Raw genomic sequence first — 22,253 nt, forward strand, 5'->3', positions numbered from 1 at the left:
TACATGAAGACTTTTTACAGAACAGCCTATAAGGGTATATAGCAATGTTTCCCAAAGGTTGACCCACTGAGCAGTCTGGGCTCCTTGCTTAAGATTCACCCAGGAGGGTGTTAAACATAAATGTTGGTAGGCCCCCACCCCTACAGTTTTGGATTCAGCAGGTCTGGGATATGGGAGCCACCAACAGAGAGTGTAAATTCATCTCAACAACTTGAGTAAAAGCCCCATAAGCACATACAGCAACGTGTGGATGCCATGTTTTCAACCCATGTGAGTCTTTAGAATTCACACAGTGATTAATATGTTTTGAGAGAAGTATGATAAGACTTTTCAGTGCAAGTTAAGTCCTGAGGGGAGGAAGGATGAAAGCCAAGGTATGTGCCGGCCTGCCCACTCACCAGCAGCACGTCAACTTGTGTCTGTAACGAGATGTGAAAATGCCTTTCCCCTTCTCGCCCTCCCTGGCATGCACCAGAAAATGCGCCTTGCAGCTCTCTGGCAGGACGTGCTTTTGAAAGATCAGTCCTTACAGGATCACTAATCTTTTTAGTTTGCAACTGATTTATGCCTCATTCGAAAGTGAAACAAAACAAAAATGATTAAAAATGACTGGGGGAGAAACAGAATGAACACCTCAGTAATTCTCTCTTCCTGAAGCACAACGACCCGTTTCCCTTCCCGGGAATAAAAGTGTGAAAGGGATGTAAGCTAAAACCCCCTTGGACTGTGAGCAGATAAATCTTTGGGGCTTCTGACTGCCACTTTCCCCACATGAGTACGAGCCTTCGAATGCGTATGGAGTAAAATTCCCTTCCACCTAGAACCCTGCTCATTTGCAACTGTCAACCCATTCTAAGCTAGAGTATTTTTACTAAGGAACCACAGGGCCACCTCTCTTTCCCCTTAAAGAATTTCCTCCCCACTGCATTCCAGGCCTGTGCCGTCTAATCTGGGAACCACTAGCCACATGTGGCTATGGAGCATTTGAGAATGTGACCAATTCATCAGTATTCAGATGTGTTCCAACTTTAAAATATGCACCAGATTTCAAGGATTGAGTATTTCAAAAAAGAATGTAAAGCATCTCATTAATAATTTTCATATTGATTAACATGCTGTGATGACAATGTTTTGGACATATGAGGTTGAACTGGATATATTGTTAAAATTAATTTTACCTGCCTCTTTCTACTTTTTAAAATGTGGCTATTAGAAAACTTAAAATTACCTACATGTCGTGCACTTGATTTTGACAAGCTGGCGCTGTCCTAGATGAAGTCCTGCATTTTGCTTTCCACTTCAAAGCTTGTCACACCTGCTCTCTGGGCACCTTCAGTCCCCTGTGCTGGTTCGATCCACCCTGCTCGCATTTTGGCACCCCTGCTGGAAACCCTCTTCCCTCACTCTGCCCTAATCCAGTCTCTGGAATTCCACCACAGGGTTGAGATGTTTTTGCCTACCATCCTATCAAGTAATTTCTCCTCTTTTATTTCAACAGATTCTCACTCCCCACCTTTTTTATGAAATCTTACATTTTTAAATGAAGACAACACAACTGCATATTATTCACTTTCTAGACATTCAACTTTGGCTGTAGAACTCATAGGGCTATTATTTCTGATCGCTACCAAGTGCTCTCTTATTCATTTATTCATCAGCATTCGCGGGGCACTGCCTGGAGACCAGGCACTATGATAGTTGTGGCACGCAGCCCTAAATAATGTCAGCACATGGCCCTAAAGTGATATGTGGAATGATGTCAACAGGAACACATAGATGAAACTGATGCTGTCCTGCCCTCAGACCCAGAAGGACTATCTCCTTGCAAACACCCTTCCGAGAAAAGATTTAAATGTAGTGCTCATATAACACAAGTCTTCCGGCCTGGAAACTCGAAACTGCCTGATTCCGTATTAAACATTTCCCCTCTCCCACACTTTTTATTCTCCCTTGTGTTTCCCTCACTACCTTACAAACTCCATTTGTCTCTGCAGTCCCCTTTCCTTTGCTGACATAGTATAAAACACTACATAAGCATATTTATATATAAACACCATATATGTGCATATCCTCATCTATTTCTCACAGTGATGTAGATGCTATTATTGTTTCCATTTAAAGCTTGGGAAACTTAGGCACAGGGGAGTTTAGCAACTTATCTGAGGTTACACAGATAATAAGCGAAGGAGCAGAATTTGAACCCAGGCTGCCAAACTCTACTGCCAGAGTTCTTAACTACCAGGTTATCCTGTCTCAGAGAGTACACACAAATGCCAAGGCCCATGTAAGCTTGAAGCTGCTGGGGCCATCTGGTGCCAAGTAAAAAAACACCCCACCCTCAAATGAAGCCTATATAGGAAAAGGAAAGCTGAAGGGAAAGTGGAAGAGAGAGAGGGAGAGAGAGAGAATATGAGAGAGATATGAAATATTACTGATGACCTTATTTGAATCCCTGGAGTACAAAGCCAGAAACTACCTTTGGTCTTCCTAGTTATACAAGTGCATAGAGTCTTTTGTCATTTGTAGTTATGCATTCTTAGCCAGAGTGTCCACCCACAATTGCACACAAAGTTTTTCTGTATATAAACTATAAAAGAACTATGAAAGAGTGTATATGCATGTTTCTAGGAAGAATCTCAAAGGAGAACTCGAGTCTACATAACTGCCATCTATACAGCATCTTAGCCAAATCTCCTCTGCTAAAATAAGTTGGGGACATTTGGAGCAAGGCAGTTGTCATGTGGCTAGTCTATGCTTACATTAGGCCTTACCCTGGAGCTACACTTATATGAAGGAGAATATACTAATTCTTTTTTTTTTTTGAGAATATACTATTTCTTATATAAAAGGCAAGTGCCACAGTGCCTAAAATCTTTTCATAAAAAATCTATCGATTATAACTTCTAATCATCTTTTAAAATGCAAAGTGAGTGCATATTAAACCTGCTAAATTGAAAATGCGTGCTTGAAACTTAAGTGTCCATCTTAAGGGTAAAGAAAATGTGGTATATATATGTGTGGGTACATACATATATATGTATATATCTTGCACATACATATATATACAATATACACTATATACAACGGATATTATTGTGTCATAAAAAAGGAGGAAATCCTGCCATTTGCAGCAACATGGATGGACCTTGAGGGCATTATGCTAAGTGAAATCAGTCAGACAGAAAAACAATTAAGATAATGATCTCACTTACATGTCAAATCTGAAAAAAAAAAAAAAAAGAAAAAGAAAGAAAAAAATGAAATTTATAGATAAAAAGAAGAGATTGGTGGTTGCCAGAGCCTGGGGGTGGTGGGTGGGGGAAATGCATGAAGGGGGTCAAAAGGTACAAGCTTCCAGTGATAAAATAAATCAGCCCTAGGTATATCATGTACAGCATGGTGATATAGTTAATAATACTGTATTGCATATTTGAAAGTTGCTAAGAGAGATCTTAAATATTCTTATCACGAGAAAAAAATTTGTAACTGTGTGGTGTCAGATGTTAACTAGACTTGTTGTGCTGATCATTTTACAATACACACAAATTCCAAATTATGATGTTGTACGCCTAAAACTAACATAATGATATGTCAATTATATCTCAAAAAAAGGAAAGAAAAGAAAATGCATGCTTATGTCAGCTCTCTCTCCAAACCTCACTAAAATGACAGCTTTTCACTCCTGGTTCTGTTTGTCTTGAGACCCATTTCTTGTTCCTCCCTCAGTTTGCTCTGCTTTATTATGCAGAAAGACCGCCCTCTGCTAGGCTGGGCTTTCTTGGCTTCCATGATTCAGCAAATAGAAGCACTGGTGGGAGACTGAAGACTGGGGAGAAAGCAGAAGGTAGAGGATTTTTCTCCCTCCCTGTCTACCTCAGGCAGTGAACGTGGCAATGGTTGGGGCTCCAGCTACCATCAGACAGCTCCATTATGGTTCTAGCTTTCACCAGGTAACTTGGTCCTTGGGCTCAAATCATACCATCACCTCCCTTTGCCTTCAGTCTGGGGTAACACAATTGATCATTTACAAAGTTAAAAAAGAAAGAGATTTACAAAGTCAAAAAAGAAAGAAAGAAAGAGATCCCTGTAAAGGATGAGTTTGGAAATGCATTCTTAGAATCTGTTACCTTTCATTCAACAAAGAAAAGAATTAGGCACAAATAGAACCCAAAAAGAAAAGACTAAACTCCAAGAAGTAAACACTTACTTTGCTGTATACTTCAGCACATGAGATATTGTTGAAAATGAACCATTTCCATACTCAGGTTCATTCACTGTACTACTCTTCAAGTAATAATATCCAAGGAGAAGCAAAAACAGCCCACAAAACAACTGTGAAGGAACTGAGAATTGGTCTGGTGTACGCCACCCTCCACTTTGACAATGCTGACAACAATTTAGAATTCAGTGCCCTTTATGTCATTAAGGAAAGTGACCTGCTAAAATGACTAATGTTACCTTGTTTCATATATTATCTCTTATAGTTTACAGTTTATCTTATTTAGAAATACAGTCATCTCCTGTCCAATATAATAATGAAGAGATTTCAGCATGTAGTCCGTCCTGTCCACTCCCTATCACCTGCCTGTTAGTGCCCAGTGAGAAGTGCTTCCAGGGGGCGCCTGGGTGGCACAGCGGTTAAGAGTCTGCCTTCGGCTCAGGGCATGATCCCGGCGTTCTGGGAGCGAGCCCCACATCAGGCTCTTCCGCTATGAGCCTGCTTCTTCCTCTCCCACTCCCCCTGCTTGTGTTCCCTCTCTCGCTGGCTGTCTCTATCTCTGTCGAATAAATAAATAAAATCTTAAAAAAAAAAAAAAAGAAGTGCTTCCAATCTCTGCACATTCTACTTCTGTTGCAAAGTCAGTTGCACATTATTCTGGACTTTCAGTTTACTCTATGATTGTGAGTCTTTATCCAATATACTTTTTATTGTTATGCAGGTCAAATGCAATCCCATATCCAATTCCCTTCTTCTTCAGGGCATCTGGAAGAATTGTATTTTCCCTCCCTGCTGAAGTTAGACAAGAGCATGTGACAAAGTCCAATCAATGAATGCCATTTTCATGAAAATATCTATGTAACAAAGAAGATATAAAGCCCCAGTAACTTGGCACATCCATTTCAAGAAATATTCTATTCAAATCCAGTGCCACGAAATAATATAGTTTTTGAAATTTATATTAACTAATCAGACTGTGAGCTCTTTGAGGACAATGCCTGCTTGGAACCCACACACACTAGATACTTAATAAATGAATGATTGAGTGAATGAATAACTGTAATTTCAATGTCTTGTCTTATTTAAATCATTCTTGTTTCTCCTGTATGCGAACTTGAACACTTTGCTAATTTAGGAAATTACCCTTAAGAAAGACAATTTATTCCTCAGTGTGGCTAGCAACAATATTCTGGCTTTCCAAAGGTTAGCATGGAATCTAAGAAGGAAATGCCAGGGAGTTTTGCTTTCTGTTTTTGAACCCCATAAAAAGATGGTCCAGGGAGTGCATGCAATTTTACATTTGAGTGTAATTTGTGGTTTTCTTTCTCTGTGTGGTTTGGTGATTTGAGGCTGCTAATGGACTGAACGTTTGTGTTCCCCCCGGATTCATATATTGGAGCCCTAACCCCAGTGTGAGGGTACTTGGAGGTGGGGCCTTTGGCGAGGTAATTAGGTTTAGATGATGTCGTGAGCTTAGATGAGGTGGAGCCCCAGTGATGGGATTTGTGCTCTTATAAGTAGAGGAAGAGACAGCAGAGCTGTCTCTCTCCCTCGTGTGAAGATACAACAAGAAGGTGGCTGTTTACAAGTCAGGTAGTGGGCCCTCACCAGGAACCAAACTGACCAGCACTTTGATGCTTGACTTCTCAGCCTCTAGAACTATAATAAAAGTTGATTGCATAAGCCACCCCGTCTGTAGTATTTTGTAACCATTGCCTGAGCTGAATACAACAGGGGCCAAATTCTCACCTCCTCTAGCTCTTTTAGAAATGTAATATTTGCATGATACAGCCACTTTCCCCTGCTTTCAGCAGCCAGATTCAGAGTCTGCTGCCTCTTTAGGTAAATTAAGCAACATGTCCATTCAACGATGAGCCTGACGCTTTAAGCATTTTCTAACTTTGGTTGTTTGACCACCATTGTTGCAAGGCACTGTTTGCTCTGGAGCACCAACCAAGGCATGGTGTTCTTGGGTTTCACACAATGTGAATAAATGGAAACTCTAATTTGACTCTAACAGCTTCTAATTCTAGAAAATAGAGAGTTCAGTAATTCAGCCATAGAGTTGACTTTTTAAAAAAAATGCTCTAGATCATATTAAAACCCACATGATTTTTTTTTCACTCGGTAAACAGATTTAAAACATTGCCCTGATGTGTGTCTCTCTGTAAGAGCAAATACATTTTCCTCAAAATATGGCATTTTACATTGGCGAACAGTTGTAGGAATGAATTCTTTAAGCACCATTTGAGGAATTTACTTGAAATTTTGGAGTCTCACAGGAAAATGCTGACTATTAAATAACAATCTGTTACATGCAATGCCAAATGAAAGTCTGCTGTCATAATTCACTAAACTTTAGTTTTTGTACCATTTTGATAAATTTACTTCACCTACCAGCTTTGCCACAAATCATATCTTACAGTTGTCATGTGAAGGCAGGAAAATATCATATACCTTCAGATGACCTCTATCCAAAAATGCTTTTCCCTGTTCACATTTTACCTGTCAAATAACATTTTCTTTAAGAAGCAAATATAAATGCCATTATTGGGAGAAGCTACTGGCCTAGGACAAGTTCTAGCATTTAGTTTTCTGACAGATCTTAATTTGGATATCAGCCAAAGTCAATAAAACTTGTTCATGCAGAACCTTACCTGGTTTTCACCACATCGAGGGGGTGCATCAGGCAAATTTCTACAAGACCTGAAAGATGATAAAGAAAAGTCCAATAAACACTTATGTAAACACTGGTTCTTATTTCCTTGACCCCATTGATTTCTCAAGTATGAAGATTCAAATGAAAACTTGGGGCTTTGGAAATGACAGCTAGTAGTTAGAGACTAGTAGCAAAAGACAAGAGTGTAAGTGCTCCTCTAGCATGGGGGTGGGGCTGTAGGGGAAAGAAAATGAAAAAGGAATCAGATATCCGAAATTCCAATCATCTAGGCAGGAATTATTGTGCACCGTTCCAGTCCAGTATATAAATATATGTCAAAGGAAGGGAGGAAAGAAAAGAAGGAAAGAGGGAGAGAAGCTCTTTCAGCACCCCCACCACTGCCATTCACAGCAAATCATAGCCTCAGTCTCGGTAAGCATGAAATAAACATAATGAGGCCTGTTATCTCACGAGGTAGTTACGAGAATCCAATGCACATTTAATACATTAATAGCCTAATAGAGAACATGTATTAAGTGTTCATTGCATGCTGGACAGTATTCTAAACAGTACTTAGATTATCTCGTTTAATCCTTACAAGAGCTTGTTGTGATAGGAGGTATTATTGTCCCCACTTTACAGAAGAGTTCATTGAGGCACACAAGGTTAAATAACTTGCCTAAGATCTCAGAGCTAAGAAGTGCATAGTAGCCCCATAAAGCCCACGATCTTAACCATTGCACACGGAGAAAGAATTTCTATACCTTCTTACAAATCAATTGTAAAGCCCTCCCTCCTGTTTCTAACAGAGCAGAGAAGACTGCTCAGTTACAAACTACTGGCACATAACAATAGTAGCAGTAAAAATAGTTTTATGTACTAGGGTAGTACAAATAATTACAGCAGTAGTTACAGTCTTGTAGTAGTAATAATCGTAACAGTTACTTTACCTGCAGCCCCTACACAGTGATGGTCATTTAACACACATTATCACTGGTATGCACAACTACTAGGCAAGGTAAGTATGTATTTTTTAAAAGATTTTATTTATTTGAGAGAGAGAGAGTGCACAAGAGGGAGCAGGGTCAGAGGGAGAAGCAGGCTCCCCACCGAGCAAGGAGCCTGATGCAGGACTCAATCCCAGGTCCCTGGGGTCATGACCTGAGCCGGGGGCAGATGCTTAACCAACTAAGCCATCCAGGTGTCCCAAGGAAGTATGTATTCTCTTCATCTTTACTTGAAGATAAGCAAACAGGTTGATAGTGTTGGTTGATTTGCCCCAAAGCCATAGTACTTGTGGATAGTTTCTTAAGGGCAGAACATTTACTAGTCTTTCCATTTGCAAACTAACTCAATATGAGCTTAGCTGTGATTTAGTTCACCTTTCCCATTCCATATTCATACATACAAATGTCTTTTACTCCCAATCTTGGTAAGGTCCAGAAAGCACAAAGGTCCTGCACTTACCTCAAGTCCTGCTTTCCTTCCACAGAAGTTTAGGGAATTCTTCCAGCTTAAGCCTGCTATACAGTTTACAAAGCCTTATGTATTGGTCCAAAACAATTGTCTTACTTTGACTAAAACTAATAGGATCCAATATTAACGTCTGTGCCACAGGTTTCCCAGCAGGAATCGTCCTTAGTGGTTGGTAACCAAATCACTGACCCAATCAGAGCCTCATTGCCTAGAGATGGGAGGAGGAAGGCGTGGGACAGCAGAGGCAACAGAATCGCTAGGCACAACAGCAAAGCCTCTGGGCACTGCTTTAGCTTCAGGAATAAGCTCCCTTACTCAGGATTGCATGGGTGGGTTTCTTCCTTGAAACAGGTGAAGTCTCAATACACTTCCTCTTGCTTTAAAATTCACATTCACCTTGAGGTAAGAATCGGGTGACCAGAGTTCTTATCCTGATGCTTTCAGGGAATAATTTACCCCTGGGGGCATCAGTTCCTTATCTGTAAAGGGAAATGTTACATGGTCTATAGTACCTTAAGGTCTCATATTCTGTATTTATTTATTCTTGAATCTGATTTATATCTATCTCTATCTCTATCTCTATCTCTATCTCTATCTATATATATGATTGATTGGAGTGGGAGAGAGAGAGAGAGGAGGGGGGAGGGGCAGAGGGAGAGGGAGAATGCCTGTGATCACCAAGACAGCATGGTACTGGCACAAACACAGACACATAGATCAATGGAACAAAACGGAGAACCCAGAAATGGACCTTCAACTCTACGGTCAACTAATCTTTGACAAAGCAGGAAAGAATATCCAGTGGAAAAAAGCCAGTCTCCTCAACAAATGGTGTTGGGAAAATTGGACAGCTACAAGAAAAGGATGAAACTGGACCACTTCCTAACACCATACACAGCAGAGAGAGGCCCGTGATCCAGCCTGGAGTTGGATGAGGTGTGGAAAAGGGACTCGAGGCTGAAAGAGGACAGAATGAGTATCAAGCATGGAGGGGACACTGCACACAAAAAGAAGGAAGAAAGAACATGAAGAACACTGCAATAGCTGAGGGCTCAAGGCAAGAGATGAGGCTGTAAGTGTATGTACACAGGTCAGCATCAGATTTATGCTCAGGGACTTCTAATTCATCCCATAGGCCATGAGGAGACAGTAAAAGATATTTTTTAAAAATAATTCCTTGGTTGTTTTTTCTTATTCTTAATGTATTCCATGTTAATTGAAGACAATTGAGGGATTTTAAGTAGAAGTGAGATATTAGCCTTTGTTAATATGTTCTCCCAAGAATTAGCAATATGTCCAGGAATCCTCCACTGCTCCCAATTACATTTTCACATGCAAACACATGTGCACTGAAGCTCCAACCCTTATCCTTCGATTATCAGTAAAAGCCCCACCTCTCTTCACAGCATAGATGGCCTGATGTCCCATGTACCTCTAAGCCTGAAAGAGTCAATGACCATCTATGAAACTACCTGCTAAATTATAACTTGGCCAATAAGAAAGTATGACTTAAAACCTGAGGATTTTAGGGGCGCCTGGGTGGCTCAGTCATTGAACATCTGCCTTCGGCTCAGGGCATGATCCCAGAGTCCTGGGATCGAGCCCCACATCAGGCTCCTCTGCTGGGAGCCTGCTTCTTCCTCTCCCACTCCCCCGCCTGTGTTCCCTCTCTCACTGGCTATCTTTCTGTCAAATAAATAAATAAAATCTTAAAAAAAAAAACACCTGGGGATTTTAGAGGGGAGGGGACTGGGGGGATGGGCTAGCTGGTGATGGATATTAAGGAGGGCACGTATTGCATGGAGCACTGGGTATTATACCCAAACAATGAATCTTGGAAAACACTACATCAAAAACTAATATAATGTATTTAGTCCAGAATCTCTTAGTGGTTCATTCATGGTCATTTTTAATCAAAACAAACAATTTTCTAGAATTCAAGTTAGCAGCAAAATGCATCAGAAGCAGAAAGAATAGATATGTTGTAAATGATATGGAAGTTTGATTTTCAATCGAGTTCAGAGTTAAATCCGAATTGACTCAGTGTGAGAATGGCTGTTTCTTGTCCTCCACTGGGTAGCTAAGGACAGTAAGACCCTGTTGATAATAATGAGGATGATTATTATTTTTTGCTTTAAAGCATGTTTGTTTATTTATCTATTTATTTTGTAGTTCTTTATTTAAGTTCAATTTAGTTAACATAAGCTGTATTATTAGTTTCAGGGGTAGAACTTAGTGATTCATCAGTTGCGTATAATACCCCGTGCTTATTATATCAAATGGCCTCCTTAATGCCCATCACCCAGTTATCCCTTCCCCCCTCCCACCTTGCTTCCAGCAACCCTCTGTTTCCTAGAGTTCAGCATCTCTTATGGTTTGCCTCCTTCTCTATTTTCATCTTATGTTATTTTTCCTTCCCTTCCCCTATGTTCATGTTTTGTTTCTTAAATTCCTCATATGGTATTTGTCTTTCTCTGACTGATTTATTTCACTTAGCATAATACCCTCTAGTTCTTTCCACATTGATGCAAATGGCAAGATTTCATTCTTTTTGATAGCTGAGTAGTAGTCCATTGTATATATGTATCACCTCTTCTCTATCCATTCATTTGTCAATGGACACCTGGGGTCTTTCCATATTTTGGCTGTTGTGGACATTGCTGCTATAAACATTGGGGTGCATGTGTCCCTTCAAATCACAATGTTTGTATTCTTTGGATAAATACCTAGTAGTGCAATTCCTGGGTTGTAGGGTAGCTCTATTTTCAACCTTTTCAGGAACCTCCATACTGTTTTCCAGAGTGGCTGCACCAGTTTACATTCCCACCAACAGTGTAAGAGGGTTCCCCTTTCTCCATATCCTCACTAACATCTGTTGTTTCCTGAGTTCTTAATTTTAGCCATTCTGACCAGTATGAGGTGGTATCTCATTGTGGTTTTGATTTGTATTTCCCTGATGGTGATGTGCAGCATTTTTTCATGTATCTGTTGGCCATTTGTATGTCTTCTTTGGAGAAAGGTCTGTTCATGTGCCCATTTCCTGACTAATTTGTTTCTGGGTTGTTGAGTTTGATAAGTTCTTTATAGATTTTGGATACTAGCCCTTTATCTGATATGTCATTTGGAAATATCTTCTCCCATTCTGTTGGTTGTCTTTTGGTTTTGTTGACCGTTTCCTTTGCTGTGCAAAAGCTTTTCATCTTGATGAAGTCCCAACAGTTCATTTTTGCTTTTGTTTCTCTTGCCTTTGGAGATGTGTGTAACCAGAAGTTGCTGTGGCCGAGGTCAAAGAGGTTGTTGCCTGTGTTCTCCTCTAAGATTTTCATGGATTCCTGTCTCACATTTAGGTCTTTCATCCATTTGAGTCTATTTTTGTGTATGGTGTAAGAAAGTGGTCCAGTTTCATTCTTCTGCATGTGGCTTTCCAATTTTCCCAATACCATTTGTTGAAGAGACTGTCTTTTTTCCATTGGATATTCTTTCCTGCTTTGTCGAAGATTAGTTGACCATAGATTTGAGGGTCCATTTCTGGGTTCTCCATTCTGTTCCATTGATCTATGTGTCTGTGTTTGTGCCAGTACCATGCTGTCTTGGTGATCACAGCTTTTTAATAGAGCTTGAAGTCTGGAAATGTGATGTCTCCAGATTTGGGTTTCTTTTTCAACATTCCTTTGGTTATTTGGGGTCTTTTCTGGTTCCATACAAATTTTAGGATTATTTGTTTCATCTCTGTGAAAAATGCTGATGGTATTTTGATAGGGATTGCATTGAATGTGTAGAATTCTTTGGGCAGCATGGACATTTTAACCATATTTGTTCTTCCTATCCATGAGCAGGGAATGTTTTTCCATTTCTTTGTGTCTTCCTAGATTTCTTTAATAAGTGTTCGATAACTTTCAGAATACAGATTCTTTACCTTTTTGGTTAAGTTTATTCCTAGGTATTTTATGGTTTTGAGTGCAATTGTAAATGGGATCCATACCTTGATTTCCCTTTCCCCTGCCTCATTGTTAGTGTATAGAAATGCAACTGACTTTGTGTGTTGATTTTATATCCCACAACTTTGCTGAATTCCTGTTATCAGTTCTAGCAATTTTTTGCTAGAGTCTTTTGCGTTTTCTGCATAGAATATCATGTCATCTGTGAAGAGTGAAAGTTTGACTTCTTCTTTGCCAATTTCGATGCCTTTTATTTCTTTTTGTTGTCTGATTATTGAGGCTAGGACTTCTAGCACTACGTTGAACAACAGTGGTGAGAGTGGACATCCCTGGTGTGTTCCCGACTTTAGCGGAAAAGGTCTCAGTTTTTAGGATGATATTCACTGTGGGTTTTTCATATATGGTTTTTATGATATTGAGATATGTTTCTTCTATCCCTACACTGCAGAGATTTTTTTTTTATCAAAAAGGATGCTGTATTTTGTCAAATGCTCTTTCTGCATCTATCAACAGAATCATATGGCACTTGTCCTTTCTTTTATTAATGTGGTGTATCACATTGATTGATTTGCAGATGTTGAACCACCCTTGCAGCCCAGGAATAAATCCCACTTGGTTGTGGTGAATAATCCTTTTAATGTATTGTCAGATCCTATTAGCTAGTATTTTGGTGAAAATTTTTGCATCCATGTTCATCAGGGGGATTGGTCTGTAATTCTTTTTGGTGGGGTCTTTGTTTGGTTTTGGGATCAAGGTAATGCTGGCCTCATAGAATGAGTTTGGGAGTTTTCCTTCTATTTCTTTTTTTTTGAAACGATTTCAGGAGAATAGGTATTGATTCTTCTTTAAATGTTTGGTAGAATTCTGCTGGGAAGCCATTCAGCCCGGGACTCTTGTTTGTTGGGAGATTTTTGATTACTGATTCAGTTTCTTTTCTGGTTATGGGTCTGTTCAGGTTTTCTATTTCTCCTGTTTCAGTTTTGATAGTTTATATTTTTCTAGAAATGCATCCATTTCTTCCAGATTGCCTAATTTGTTGGCATATAATTGCTCATAATATGTTCTTATAATTGTTTGTATTTCTTCAGTGTTGGTTGTGATCGCTCCTGTTTCATTTATGATTTTATTTATTTGGGTCCTTTCTCTTTTCTTTTTGATAAGTCTGGCTAGGGGGTTATCAGTCTTATTAAATCTTTCAAAGAACCATCTTCTAGTTTCCTTGATCTTTCTACTGGTTTGTTTTTTTTGTTTGTTTGTTTTTTGTTTTTTTTTAGTTAATACCTGTCAAATTTTAATTGTTGAAAAGATGTTACTTGTTTTTTTTATAATAATATTTTTTTAGAGGAGCCTGGGTGGCACAGCGGTTAAGCGTCTGCCTGCGGCTCAGGGTGTGATCTCGGCGTTATGGGATCGAGCCCCACATCAGGCTCCTCTGCTATGAGCCTGCTTCTTCCTCTCCCACTCCCCCTACTTGTGTTCCCTCTCTTGCTGGCTGTCTCTATCTCTGTCAAATAAATAAATAAAATCTTTAAAAATAATAATAATAATAATAATATTTTTTATTATATTATGTTAGTCACCATACAGTACATCCCTGGTTTTTGATGTAAAGTTCAATGTTTCATTAGTTGCGTATAACACCCAGTGCACCATGCAATACGTGCCCTCCTTACTACCCATCACCAGCCTATCCCATTCCCCCATCCCCCTCCCCTCTGAAGCCCTCAGTTTGTTTCTCAGAGTCCATAGTCTCTCATGCTTCATTCCCCCTTCTGATTACCCCCTCTTGCTTTATCCCTTTCTTCTCCTACCAATCTGATCCTCCTAGTTCTTATGTTCCATAGATGGAGAGAAACCATATGATAATTGTATTTCTCTGCTTGACTTATTTCACTTAGCATTATCTCCTCCAGTGCCATCCATGTTGCAGCAAATGCTGAGAAATTGTTCTTTTTGATAGCTGAGTAATATTCCATTGTATATATGGACCACAACTTCTTAATCTTGTTTTTTAAAATTTCTGTATAATTGATTTCTGCTCTAATCTTTATTATTTCTCTTCCTCTGCTGGATTTAGGCTTTATTTGCTGTTCTTTTCCAGCTCCTTAAGGTGTAATGTTAGGTTGTGTGTTTGAGACTCTCCTTGTTTCTTGAGAAAGGCCTATATTGCAATATACTTCCCTCTTAGGACCGCCTTTGCTATATCCCAAAGGTTCTGAACTGCTGTGTTTTCATTTTCATTTGTTTTCAAGTATTTTTTTAAATTGTTCTTTAATTTCCTGGTTGACCTAGTCATTCTTTAGTAGGATGCTCTTTAACCTCCATGTATTTGTGGTCTTTCCAAATTTTTTCTTGTCGTTGACTTCAAGTTTTAAAGCATTGTAGTCCAAAAATATGCAAGGTATAATTTCAATTTTTTTGTACCAACTGAGACCTGACTTGTGACCCAGTATGTGATCTACTGTGGAGAATGTTCCATGTGCATTTGAGAAGAATGTGTATTCTGTTGCTTTAGGATGAAATGTTCTGAATATATCTGTGAAGTCTATCTGGTCCAGTGTGTCATTCAAAGCCCTTCTTTCCTTGTTGATCTTCTGCTTAGACAATCTGTCCATTGCTATGAGTGGGGTGTTAAAGTCCCCTACTATTATTATATTATTATCAATGAGTTCCTTTATATTTGTTATTAATTGGTTTATATATTTGGTTGCTCCCAAGTTAAGGGCATAAATATTCATAATTTTTAGATCTTTCTGTTGGATAGATCCTTTTATTATGAAACAGTGCTCTTCTTCATCTCTTATTACAGTCTTTGGTTTAAAATCTAGTTTGTCTGATATAAGGACTGTTATTCCAGCTTTCTTTTGATGTCTACTGGCATGATAATGGTTCTCCACCTCCTCACTTTCAATCTAGAGGTGTCTCTGTGTCTAAAGTGAGTCTCTTGTAAATAGCACATCGATGGGTCTTCTTTTTTTTCATCCATTCTGATACCCTATGTCTTTTGATTGGAGCATTTAATTCATTTACATTCAGAGTAAGTACCGGAAGATAAGAATTTAGTGCCATCGTATTACCTATAAAGTCGCTTTTCCTGTAGATTGTCTCTGTTCCTTTCTGGTCTTTGTTACTTTTGGGCTCTCTCTTCACTCAAAGGATCCCGTTTAATATTTCTAGCAGGACTGGGTTAGTGTGCAAGGATTCCTTTAGATTTTGCCCTGGAAACTCTTTGTCTCTCCTTCTATTCTGAATGACAGCCTTGCTGGATAAAGTATTCTTGGCTTCATATTTTTCCCACTCAGCATGCTGAATATATCATCCCAGTATTTTCTGGCCTGCAAGGTCTCTGTGGACAGGTCGGCTGCCAGCCTTATGTTTCTACCTTTATAGGTTAAGGATCTCTTTTCCCAAGCTGCTTTCAGGATTTTCTCTTTATCTTTGAAATTTGCAAGCTTCACTCTTCTATGTCGAGGTGTTGACCTATTTTTATTGATTTTGAGGGGGGTTCTCTGTGCCTCCGGGACTTGAATGCTTGTTTCATTCCCCAGATTAGTAAAGTTCTCAGCTATAATTTGTTCAAATAAACCTTCTGCCCCTTTCTCCCTCTCTTCATCTTCTGGGACTCCTGTTATCCGGCTATTATTTCACTTTATGGAATTGCTGGATTCTCTAGGTTTCCCTTTTTGAGCCAGTAGGTTTCTTTTACTCTTCTTTGCAGTTTCCTTATTTTCCATCATTTTATCTACTATATCACTGACTCTCTCTTCTGCCTCATTTATCATTGCTTTTAGAGCCTCCATTTGGGACTGGATCTCAGTAATAGTATTTTTAATTTCTGCCTGACTAGATTTTAGTTCTTTTATTTCTCCAGAAAGGGATTCTCTAGTGTCTTCTATGCTTTCTTCAAGCCCAGCTAGTATCCTTACAATCATTGTTTTAAATTCTTAAATTCTAGTTCAGACATCTTAATTATACCCTTATTAAATCCCCGGCAGTGTGTAGTACCTCCTGTTCTTTCTTTTGGGGTGAATTTCTCCATCTCATCATTTTGTCCAGAAGAGAATAGAACAGAGAGAGAGAAAAATATAACAATAACCACAACAGAAAAAAAAATCCAAACCAGAAAAAAACAAAAACAATACAAAAAAAGAAAAAAAAAAAAGAAACAAAACAGAACAAAACAATAACTAGATCCTGGGTGTGTTTTGGTCTGCTTGTTAAAAGAAACTAGTTCCCAAAATAAGAAAGAAAGAAAAACCTATATATAAACAAAAATAAAAAAATTAAATAAAATACAATGAAAGGAAACAAAAAATAAAAAACATATAGTATATATATTAAAATAAAAATTAAAAAATAAAAAAGAATTGAAAAAATAAGAAAATAACTAAAAAAATAATACTGAAAGATTTAAGAATAATAAAAACCCACAGATGCTATATACTGTTTGCTCCAAGAGCTGAAGCTCTGCAGTTCTCTAGGATCAGTATACTTGGTGCTGGCCAGTTGTTCCTGCTGTTCTTCTGGGGTGGGGCCCATTGTGGTGATTCTCAGGTGCCCTTGCCCTGGTGGAATTGCACCCCCCCTTCCCAGGGGGCCAGGATTAGTATAAGTAGCTCTGGATTGCACTAGGTGGTGCTGTTTTGCTCCCTGAAGGCTTTCAGCATCATTGGGTGGGATGAAAATGGCGGCGCTCGGCTCTCTACCCCTGGAGCTGAAAGTTCGAGCCCCACACTCTTTAGTGAGCCCTCACAGAAAAGTAGTCAGTCACTCTTGTCTCCTGGTTTCTGTCCAAACTCTGCGTTCACCCAGCCTGAGACCAAGTGTTTTTATCTCGGGCACGAGACTGAATTTCAAAACTCCAAATTTTACTGACTCCTGTGGTGGACCTGCACCCTTCCTCCCAGGGGTGAGAGGGGCAGATGGGGGGAGGCATGGGGATCTCACCATGCTTCTGCCTTTTGCTGGGCCCCTTCCCAGAAAGCAGTTGCAGAACCATGCAGCAGTTCATAGTTTATGGCAAAGGTGGGCAGAAAGCTGCACCTGGACTTACTGTATTCAGCTGGCTTCCCTGCTTTGATGCCTGGGAATTCTGCCACACTCAGGCACCCCCATTCTTCTTGTGACCCTGGGGATCCGGAGACTATGTTATCCCTCCTGGGACGTCGTCAAGCTTTACCACCTGAGCACCTTTAAGCCAGGGATGTCCCCAACTGTAGCAGAATTCTGAAATTTCCAATTTCGTGCTCCATTTCCTTAAGCAGGCTCCCTCCCTTCCGCCGTATCCTGATATATCACCCCATATTCAAGTCTCTGCACCTCTTACCTTCCAAAAAGTGGTTGCTTTTCTATTTGTAGAATTACAGCATTTCTTTTCTCAGATCTCAGATTGATTTCAGAGGTGTTCAGAATGATTTGTTAACTAGCTGTCTTCAAGGGACCAGAGAAACTTAGGGTCCCCTCCTCCCCCACCATCTTAACTCCTGATTATTATTTATGGAGATAAGCATAAAAGTAGAACAAGATGAATCATGTTGCCGTAGGCCTGGACGTGACCCCCAGAAACTAAATTGCTAATGTCTTCTGTTTACCTGTAAGGCCCTTCTCAATGTGTCTTATCTGTGCCCACCTTTGAAATCTACCAGCCTTTCAGGCACTCTTGATGGTGCTTCAGGCTATGTCCCCAGCACCTAGGACAATACCCAGTATGCACGTAGCCCTCAAGAATCATTTGCTAATCAGTCAGGTGCTGATTGATTGGTTGCCTCCTCACATTTACATAGCAGCTGAATATCTGGGTATGTGATTAACAATATTGCAATTCCCAATTCAAGTACTTACTGTACTTTACTTCACATAATTTTTACCAATATTTCTTGTCCTTACTTGCTTATTTGTATAATACTCAAACTAAAGAAACAAATATAGAAATGTAGCTGCCAGTTCAGTTTATCTTGAGAATTAGCTAACACAATGGCCTATACAGCTTTAATTCATTTATTCAACAAATTTTTATTGAGCTTACTGAATCGAGTGCCAGCCATTATGCAAAGTGACAGGATGCAAAGGTGAATAAGGCAGATGGAGTCTCTGTCCTGATGGAGCTTTCAGACAAGAAAACATATATTTGCAGCGCCATGTAATAACACAAGTTCAGGGTACTGTGTAAGCACAACAAACGGCACCCCTATCAGTCAGATTCAGGTTCAGGTACAACAGCAGAAAACCCAAACAGCAGTACTTTAAAAGAAATAGACATTTTTCTCCAACGTGAATGCCTGGAGATAGATCAGATCTCCACAATGTTAGAGACCACTTCTGTCTTGTTGGTGAGTTGTGTGTGCCCTCTACGCCCAGAGTCACCTCATTGTCCAGGAAAGCTGCTATCAACTTACCAATTTACATTTCCAGTCCAGACTTCTCTTTCAAAATCAGCTTAAATATCCAACTGCCTATTTGGCATCTGTGCTTGGATATCTAACAGACATGTCGAAAATCACATGCCTAAAAGTGGACTCTGTACCTGCTTCCTCTCCACTCCTACTCACAAAACAAAACAAAACAAAACAAAACAAAGCAAAACCAACCTGTTCAACCTTAGACTCACCCTGGACTCCTCTTTCTCTCAAAACCCTATTCCCACTTATCAGGAAATCCCTTTGGCTCTCCTTCAAAATATATCCAGACTTCTACCTTCTCTCACTTTCTCTATGGTGCCCACTCTGGTCCAAGTCATGATCATCATTTCTCAGCTGATTAACTGCAGCACCTCATTAACAGGTCTCCCTCCATCCACCTTTGACCCTTTCCATCTGTTTTCACCCAGCAGCCTGAGTGATCCTTTTAAAGTGGAAGTCATTTCATGCCATTCCTCTGGTTAGCAATGGCTCTCAATCTCACCCAGAGAAAAGCCATATGCAATCCTGACCTGTACTCCTTCTCTCACCAATTCTCTTATTACTCTCTCCCACACTCATTCCACTCTGGCCACACTAGCCTCATCACTGTTTCTCAGGACTACTTCAGCTTTTGGTTTGTACTACCCATTCTGCCTGCCTGGAATGCTCTTCCCCCAATTCTACTTGCCCAACCAGTTTCGCATGGTCAATGAGTATCCCTGACCACTTTAACACAGCAGCCTGTCCTTCCTCACCCCAGCACTGATGAAACACTCATGCAGCTCAGTTTTTGCCTTCTTCCATAGGATGTGTCAACTTCTAACCTAGTACATTATTTACTTACTTATTACATTTATTCTTTCCTGTCTCTCCCAGAATATAAGCTTTACCAGGGGAGAGATCTTGGCCTATACTGTCCACTGATATGCGCGAAATACCCAGAACATGCCTGACACCTAGAAGTTGCTCAATAAATAGTTGTTGAAAAAAGAAACCAAACTGTATAAAACAATAAATCTGCTACAGTAAGATTCCTTTTAGTGGTATATAAAAGATAAAGTTTTAAGGATTTAGTGTACAGAATGAGAACTCACCCCATCATTCAAGGAATCCATGATAATGTTTATAATGGGAAATCTACTGATAGGTGCTGAGTCCATCTCTATTCTTTAAGTAGAATTAGATTATTCCGAAGATAATTTTGGTAAGTAACATTTTGTGAAGCAGAAAATATCTCAACATCCTGCAAACTGCAAAGGAATAGCAGTGCAGACAAAAATTGAGGTTGTCAAGTATCCCCAAGATGTCAGATACAAGTAAAACTGTATGGTGACTAACATAACATAATAAAAAATTTTAAAAAACAAACAAACCTATGTTTTCCTTTTATCAAGTCCAAACTCTTCACACTGCACTATAACCCCTTTCTTGGCATTTTCAAATCAAATCTAAGACTTCTCTTCCGTTCTCTCAATTTCACCCTAATCTAACCATTACCCTAAATGATTTTCTGTAACATGTTTAACTCTTTAAAATATAAAAGAATCTTTTTATTTTTTAAAGAGAACCACAGAGGAATAAATGGTTTCAAACTGTGCAAATTTGAAATTCAAAAATAGAACTGCTACAGACAGAACTGATATTTTTTCATCTACTCTACTAGTCAAGCAAATCATTACAACATCCTATTTGATAGCCTGCCCAGAAAATGTGGTAGCCCTACTGAATTATAAGCAATGTGAGACTCATAAAGGGAAATCAAATATATTATGCTTTCCCCTAATAACAGTTAAGGCGCACTACCTTTGTGGCACAGTAAATTAATATTCTGCACACTGAATTGGCCAAATAGGCAATGTGATTTGGCAGGTTTGAAAGATGTTGTTAAAAGTTATGCTTTTGGGCAAGCCACAGCCTTCCTTAAAAAATCTGAAGTGAATATTTTCATAGAAGTTTACTGTTAGCATGTATTTTTCTAAAGAAACTAACACTAAGCAGTGGTTGTAGCATGTATCTAAAGGAAGTACAATAATTTCCTTGGTGCATATCCCTTGTTCGTATAGAGTTTATTATCTAATTGACTTCAAAATTTAGAAAAATATATTTTAGAGGCATAAGAGATGCATACATTATGGTCTAGAGACCACAGTAGATACAGCATGAACAAAGGAGGAAGAAAAGTTGAGGCAGAGTTTAAAAAATAAGTGAGTTTTTATTACACTTTGCATGCAGAGAAAGACTCAAAATTATGAAACTAATGAGAATCTCACTTGTCAACAAAGTTTTTATATTAACTTTTTAAACTCAAGTTCAGCTCAATGTAACATCTTTAAAAATTATTGTTTGGTGTTTTAACTCAAAGGAAATGATCCTTTTCTTTTTTGTTATATTTATGTTTATATTAGACTCCAAGCAAGCTCCAAGTGCATGTGGGTAAGTGGACAAATTTTCAGATATGTTGGTCTTTTATGGAAAGCTAAGTGCTATATATGGTCCTTAACACAATTGGTAATGCAAAGAGAAACAGCAGGGGGAAGTAAGCTGTGGATTAAGTTGGCAGATGGGAAAATACTTCCAGAAGTGTATAAAATGCCTTTAAGGAGAAGGAAATATGAATAAAAGAGAAATAGAGGTATCATTTGTGTTACAGAATATATGTATTATATGTATATATTATATTAATTTCATAATATATATTATACATAATAAATATATTATAATTGTTAATATATTATTTCAGAAGAAGTTTGCATTGCAGTGCATTTTGTTTATCTAAAGTAAAAAAAAAAGTTCAGGCTGACCAGCATTTCAATGTTGGAAGTGTATGAAAATGCAGAAGGGCAGCTGAAAGAGGGGTTAGGACTCTGTGGCATGGGGGAAGGGCAGCCTGCCTAGTTCCACTCCACAGACCACTTGCCCCAATTCTGGTGACTCTGCTTTCTTCCTTCTCAATCAACTAGAAACACAAAAATATTCTGCTCTGCCTCAGGATTTCTTCTTTCTCACTCAACCTCTGCAATATTACTTTTTCCTTTCTTCTTTTATTGAATTACCTAGAAAGAAGGAGCCCTCTATTTGTCACAAGAGTCAGGAACAGAACTCAGTCCTTCCCTGCTCACCCCTTGCCTTCCCCAGGTCACGTACTGAAGCTGGCTCTTACACGCCGGATAGCAGGCCTCCCTTCCCAACTTTACATTCAGTGGCATCATGTTGGTAGCTTGAAATTGGCCATGGCAGGAGTATTTACACCAAGGAAAATGTCAAAGCCTACAAATCAGTTTTTGTTTCTTTGATTTCCAGGGAGCCATTGTTAAACATGTGCCAGCACAACACTGCCTAAATTGAACCACAGATTCTGTTGCCTAGCCTATTAGGTTCAAATAGTTTCTGATGTATCATATATGGAGAGGCTTTAATTCCCAGTAGTTCTGCTTGTCACAGATTTCCAAAGGTGCCATAAAGTTCATCTTTAGCTTATGTTCTCTGTACACAATTTAATAAGAATTGTGATCCTGCATTTGAATTTTAAAGAAATCCTTAGGTATTGCCATCTAAGAAAACCA

General features: G+C 39.1%; 1 protein-coding gene across 4 annotated transcripts in view; it reads right to left on the reverse strand.

The window, feature by feature from the left end:
- The window catches only part of SLC25A21 (solute carrier family 25 member 21), a 470,551-nt gene that overhangs the window by 172,869 nt on the left and 275,429 nt on the right, over positions 1 to 22,253 (reverse strand). For all 4 annotated transcript variants that reach the window (XM_044389466.3, XM_048220705.2, XM_048220721.2 and 1 more), the window contains exon 2: positions 6,877 to 6,925. In XM_044389466.3, the coding sequence (XP_044245401.1) occupies positions 6,877 to 6,925 (49 nt within the window). The remainder of the gene's footprint in view (positions 1 to 6,876; positions 6,926 to 22,253) is intronic.

This window comes from Ursus arctos, unplaced genomic scaffold (assembly GCF_023065955.2).
Source record: "Ursus arctos isolate Adak ecotype North America unplaced genomic scaffold, UrsArc2.0 scaffold_37, whole genome shotgun sequence".
Lineage (NCBI taxonomy): Eukaryota > Metazoa > Chordata > Mammalia > Carnivora > Ursidae > Ursus > Ursus arctos.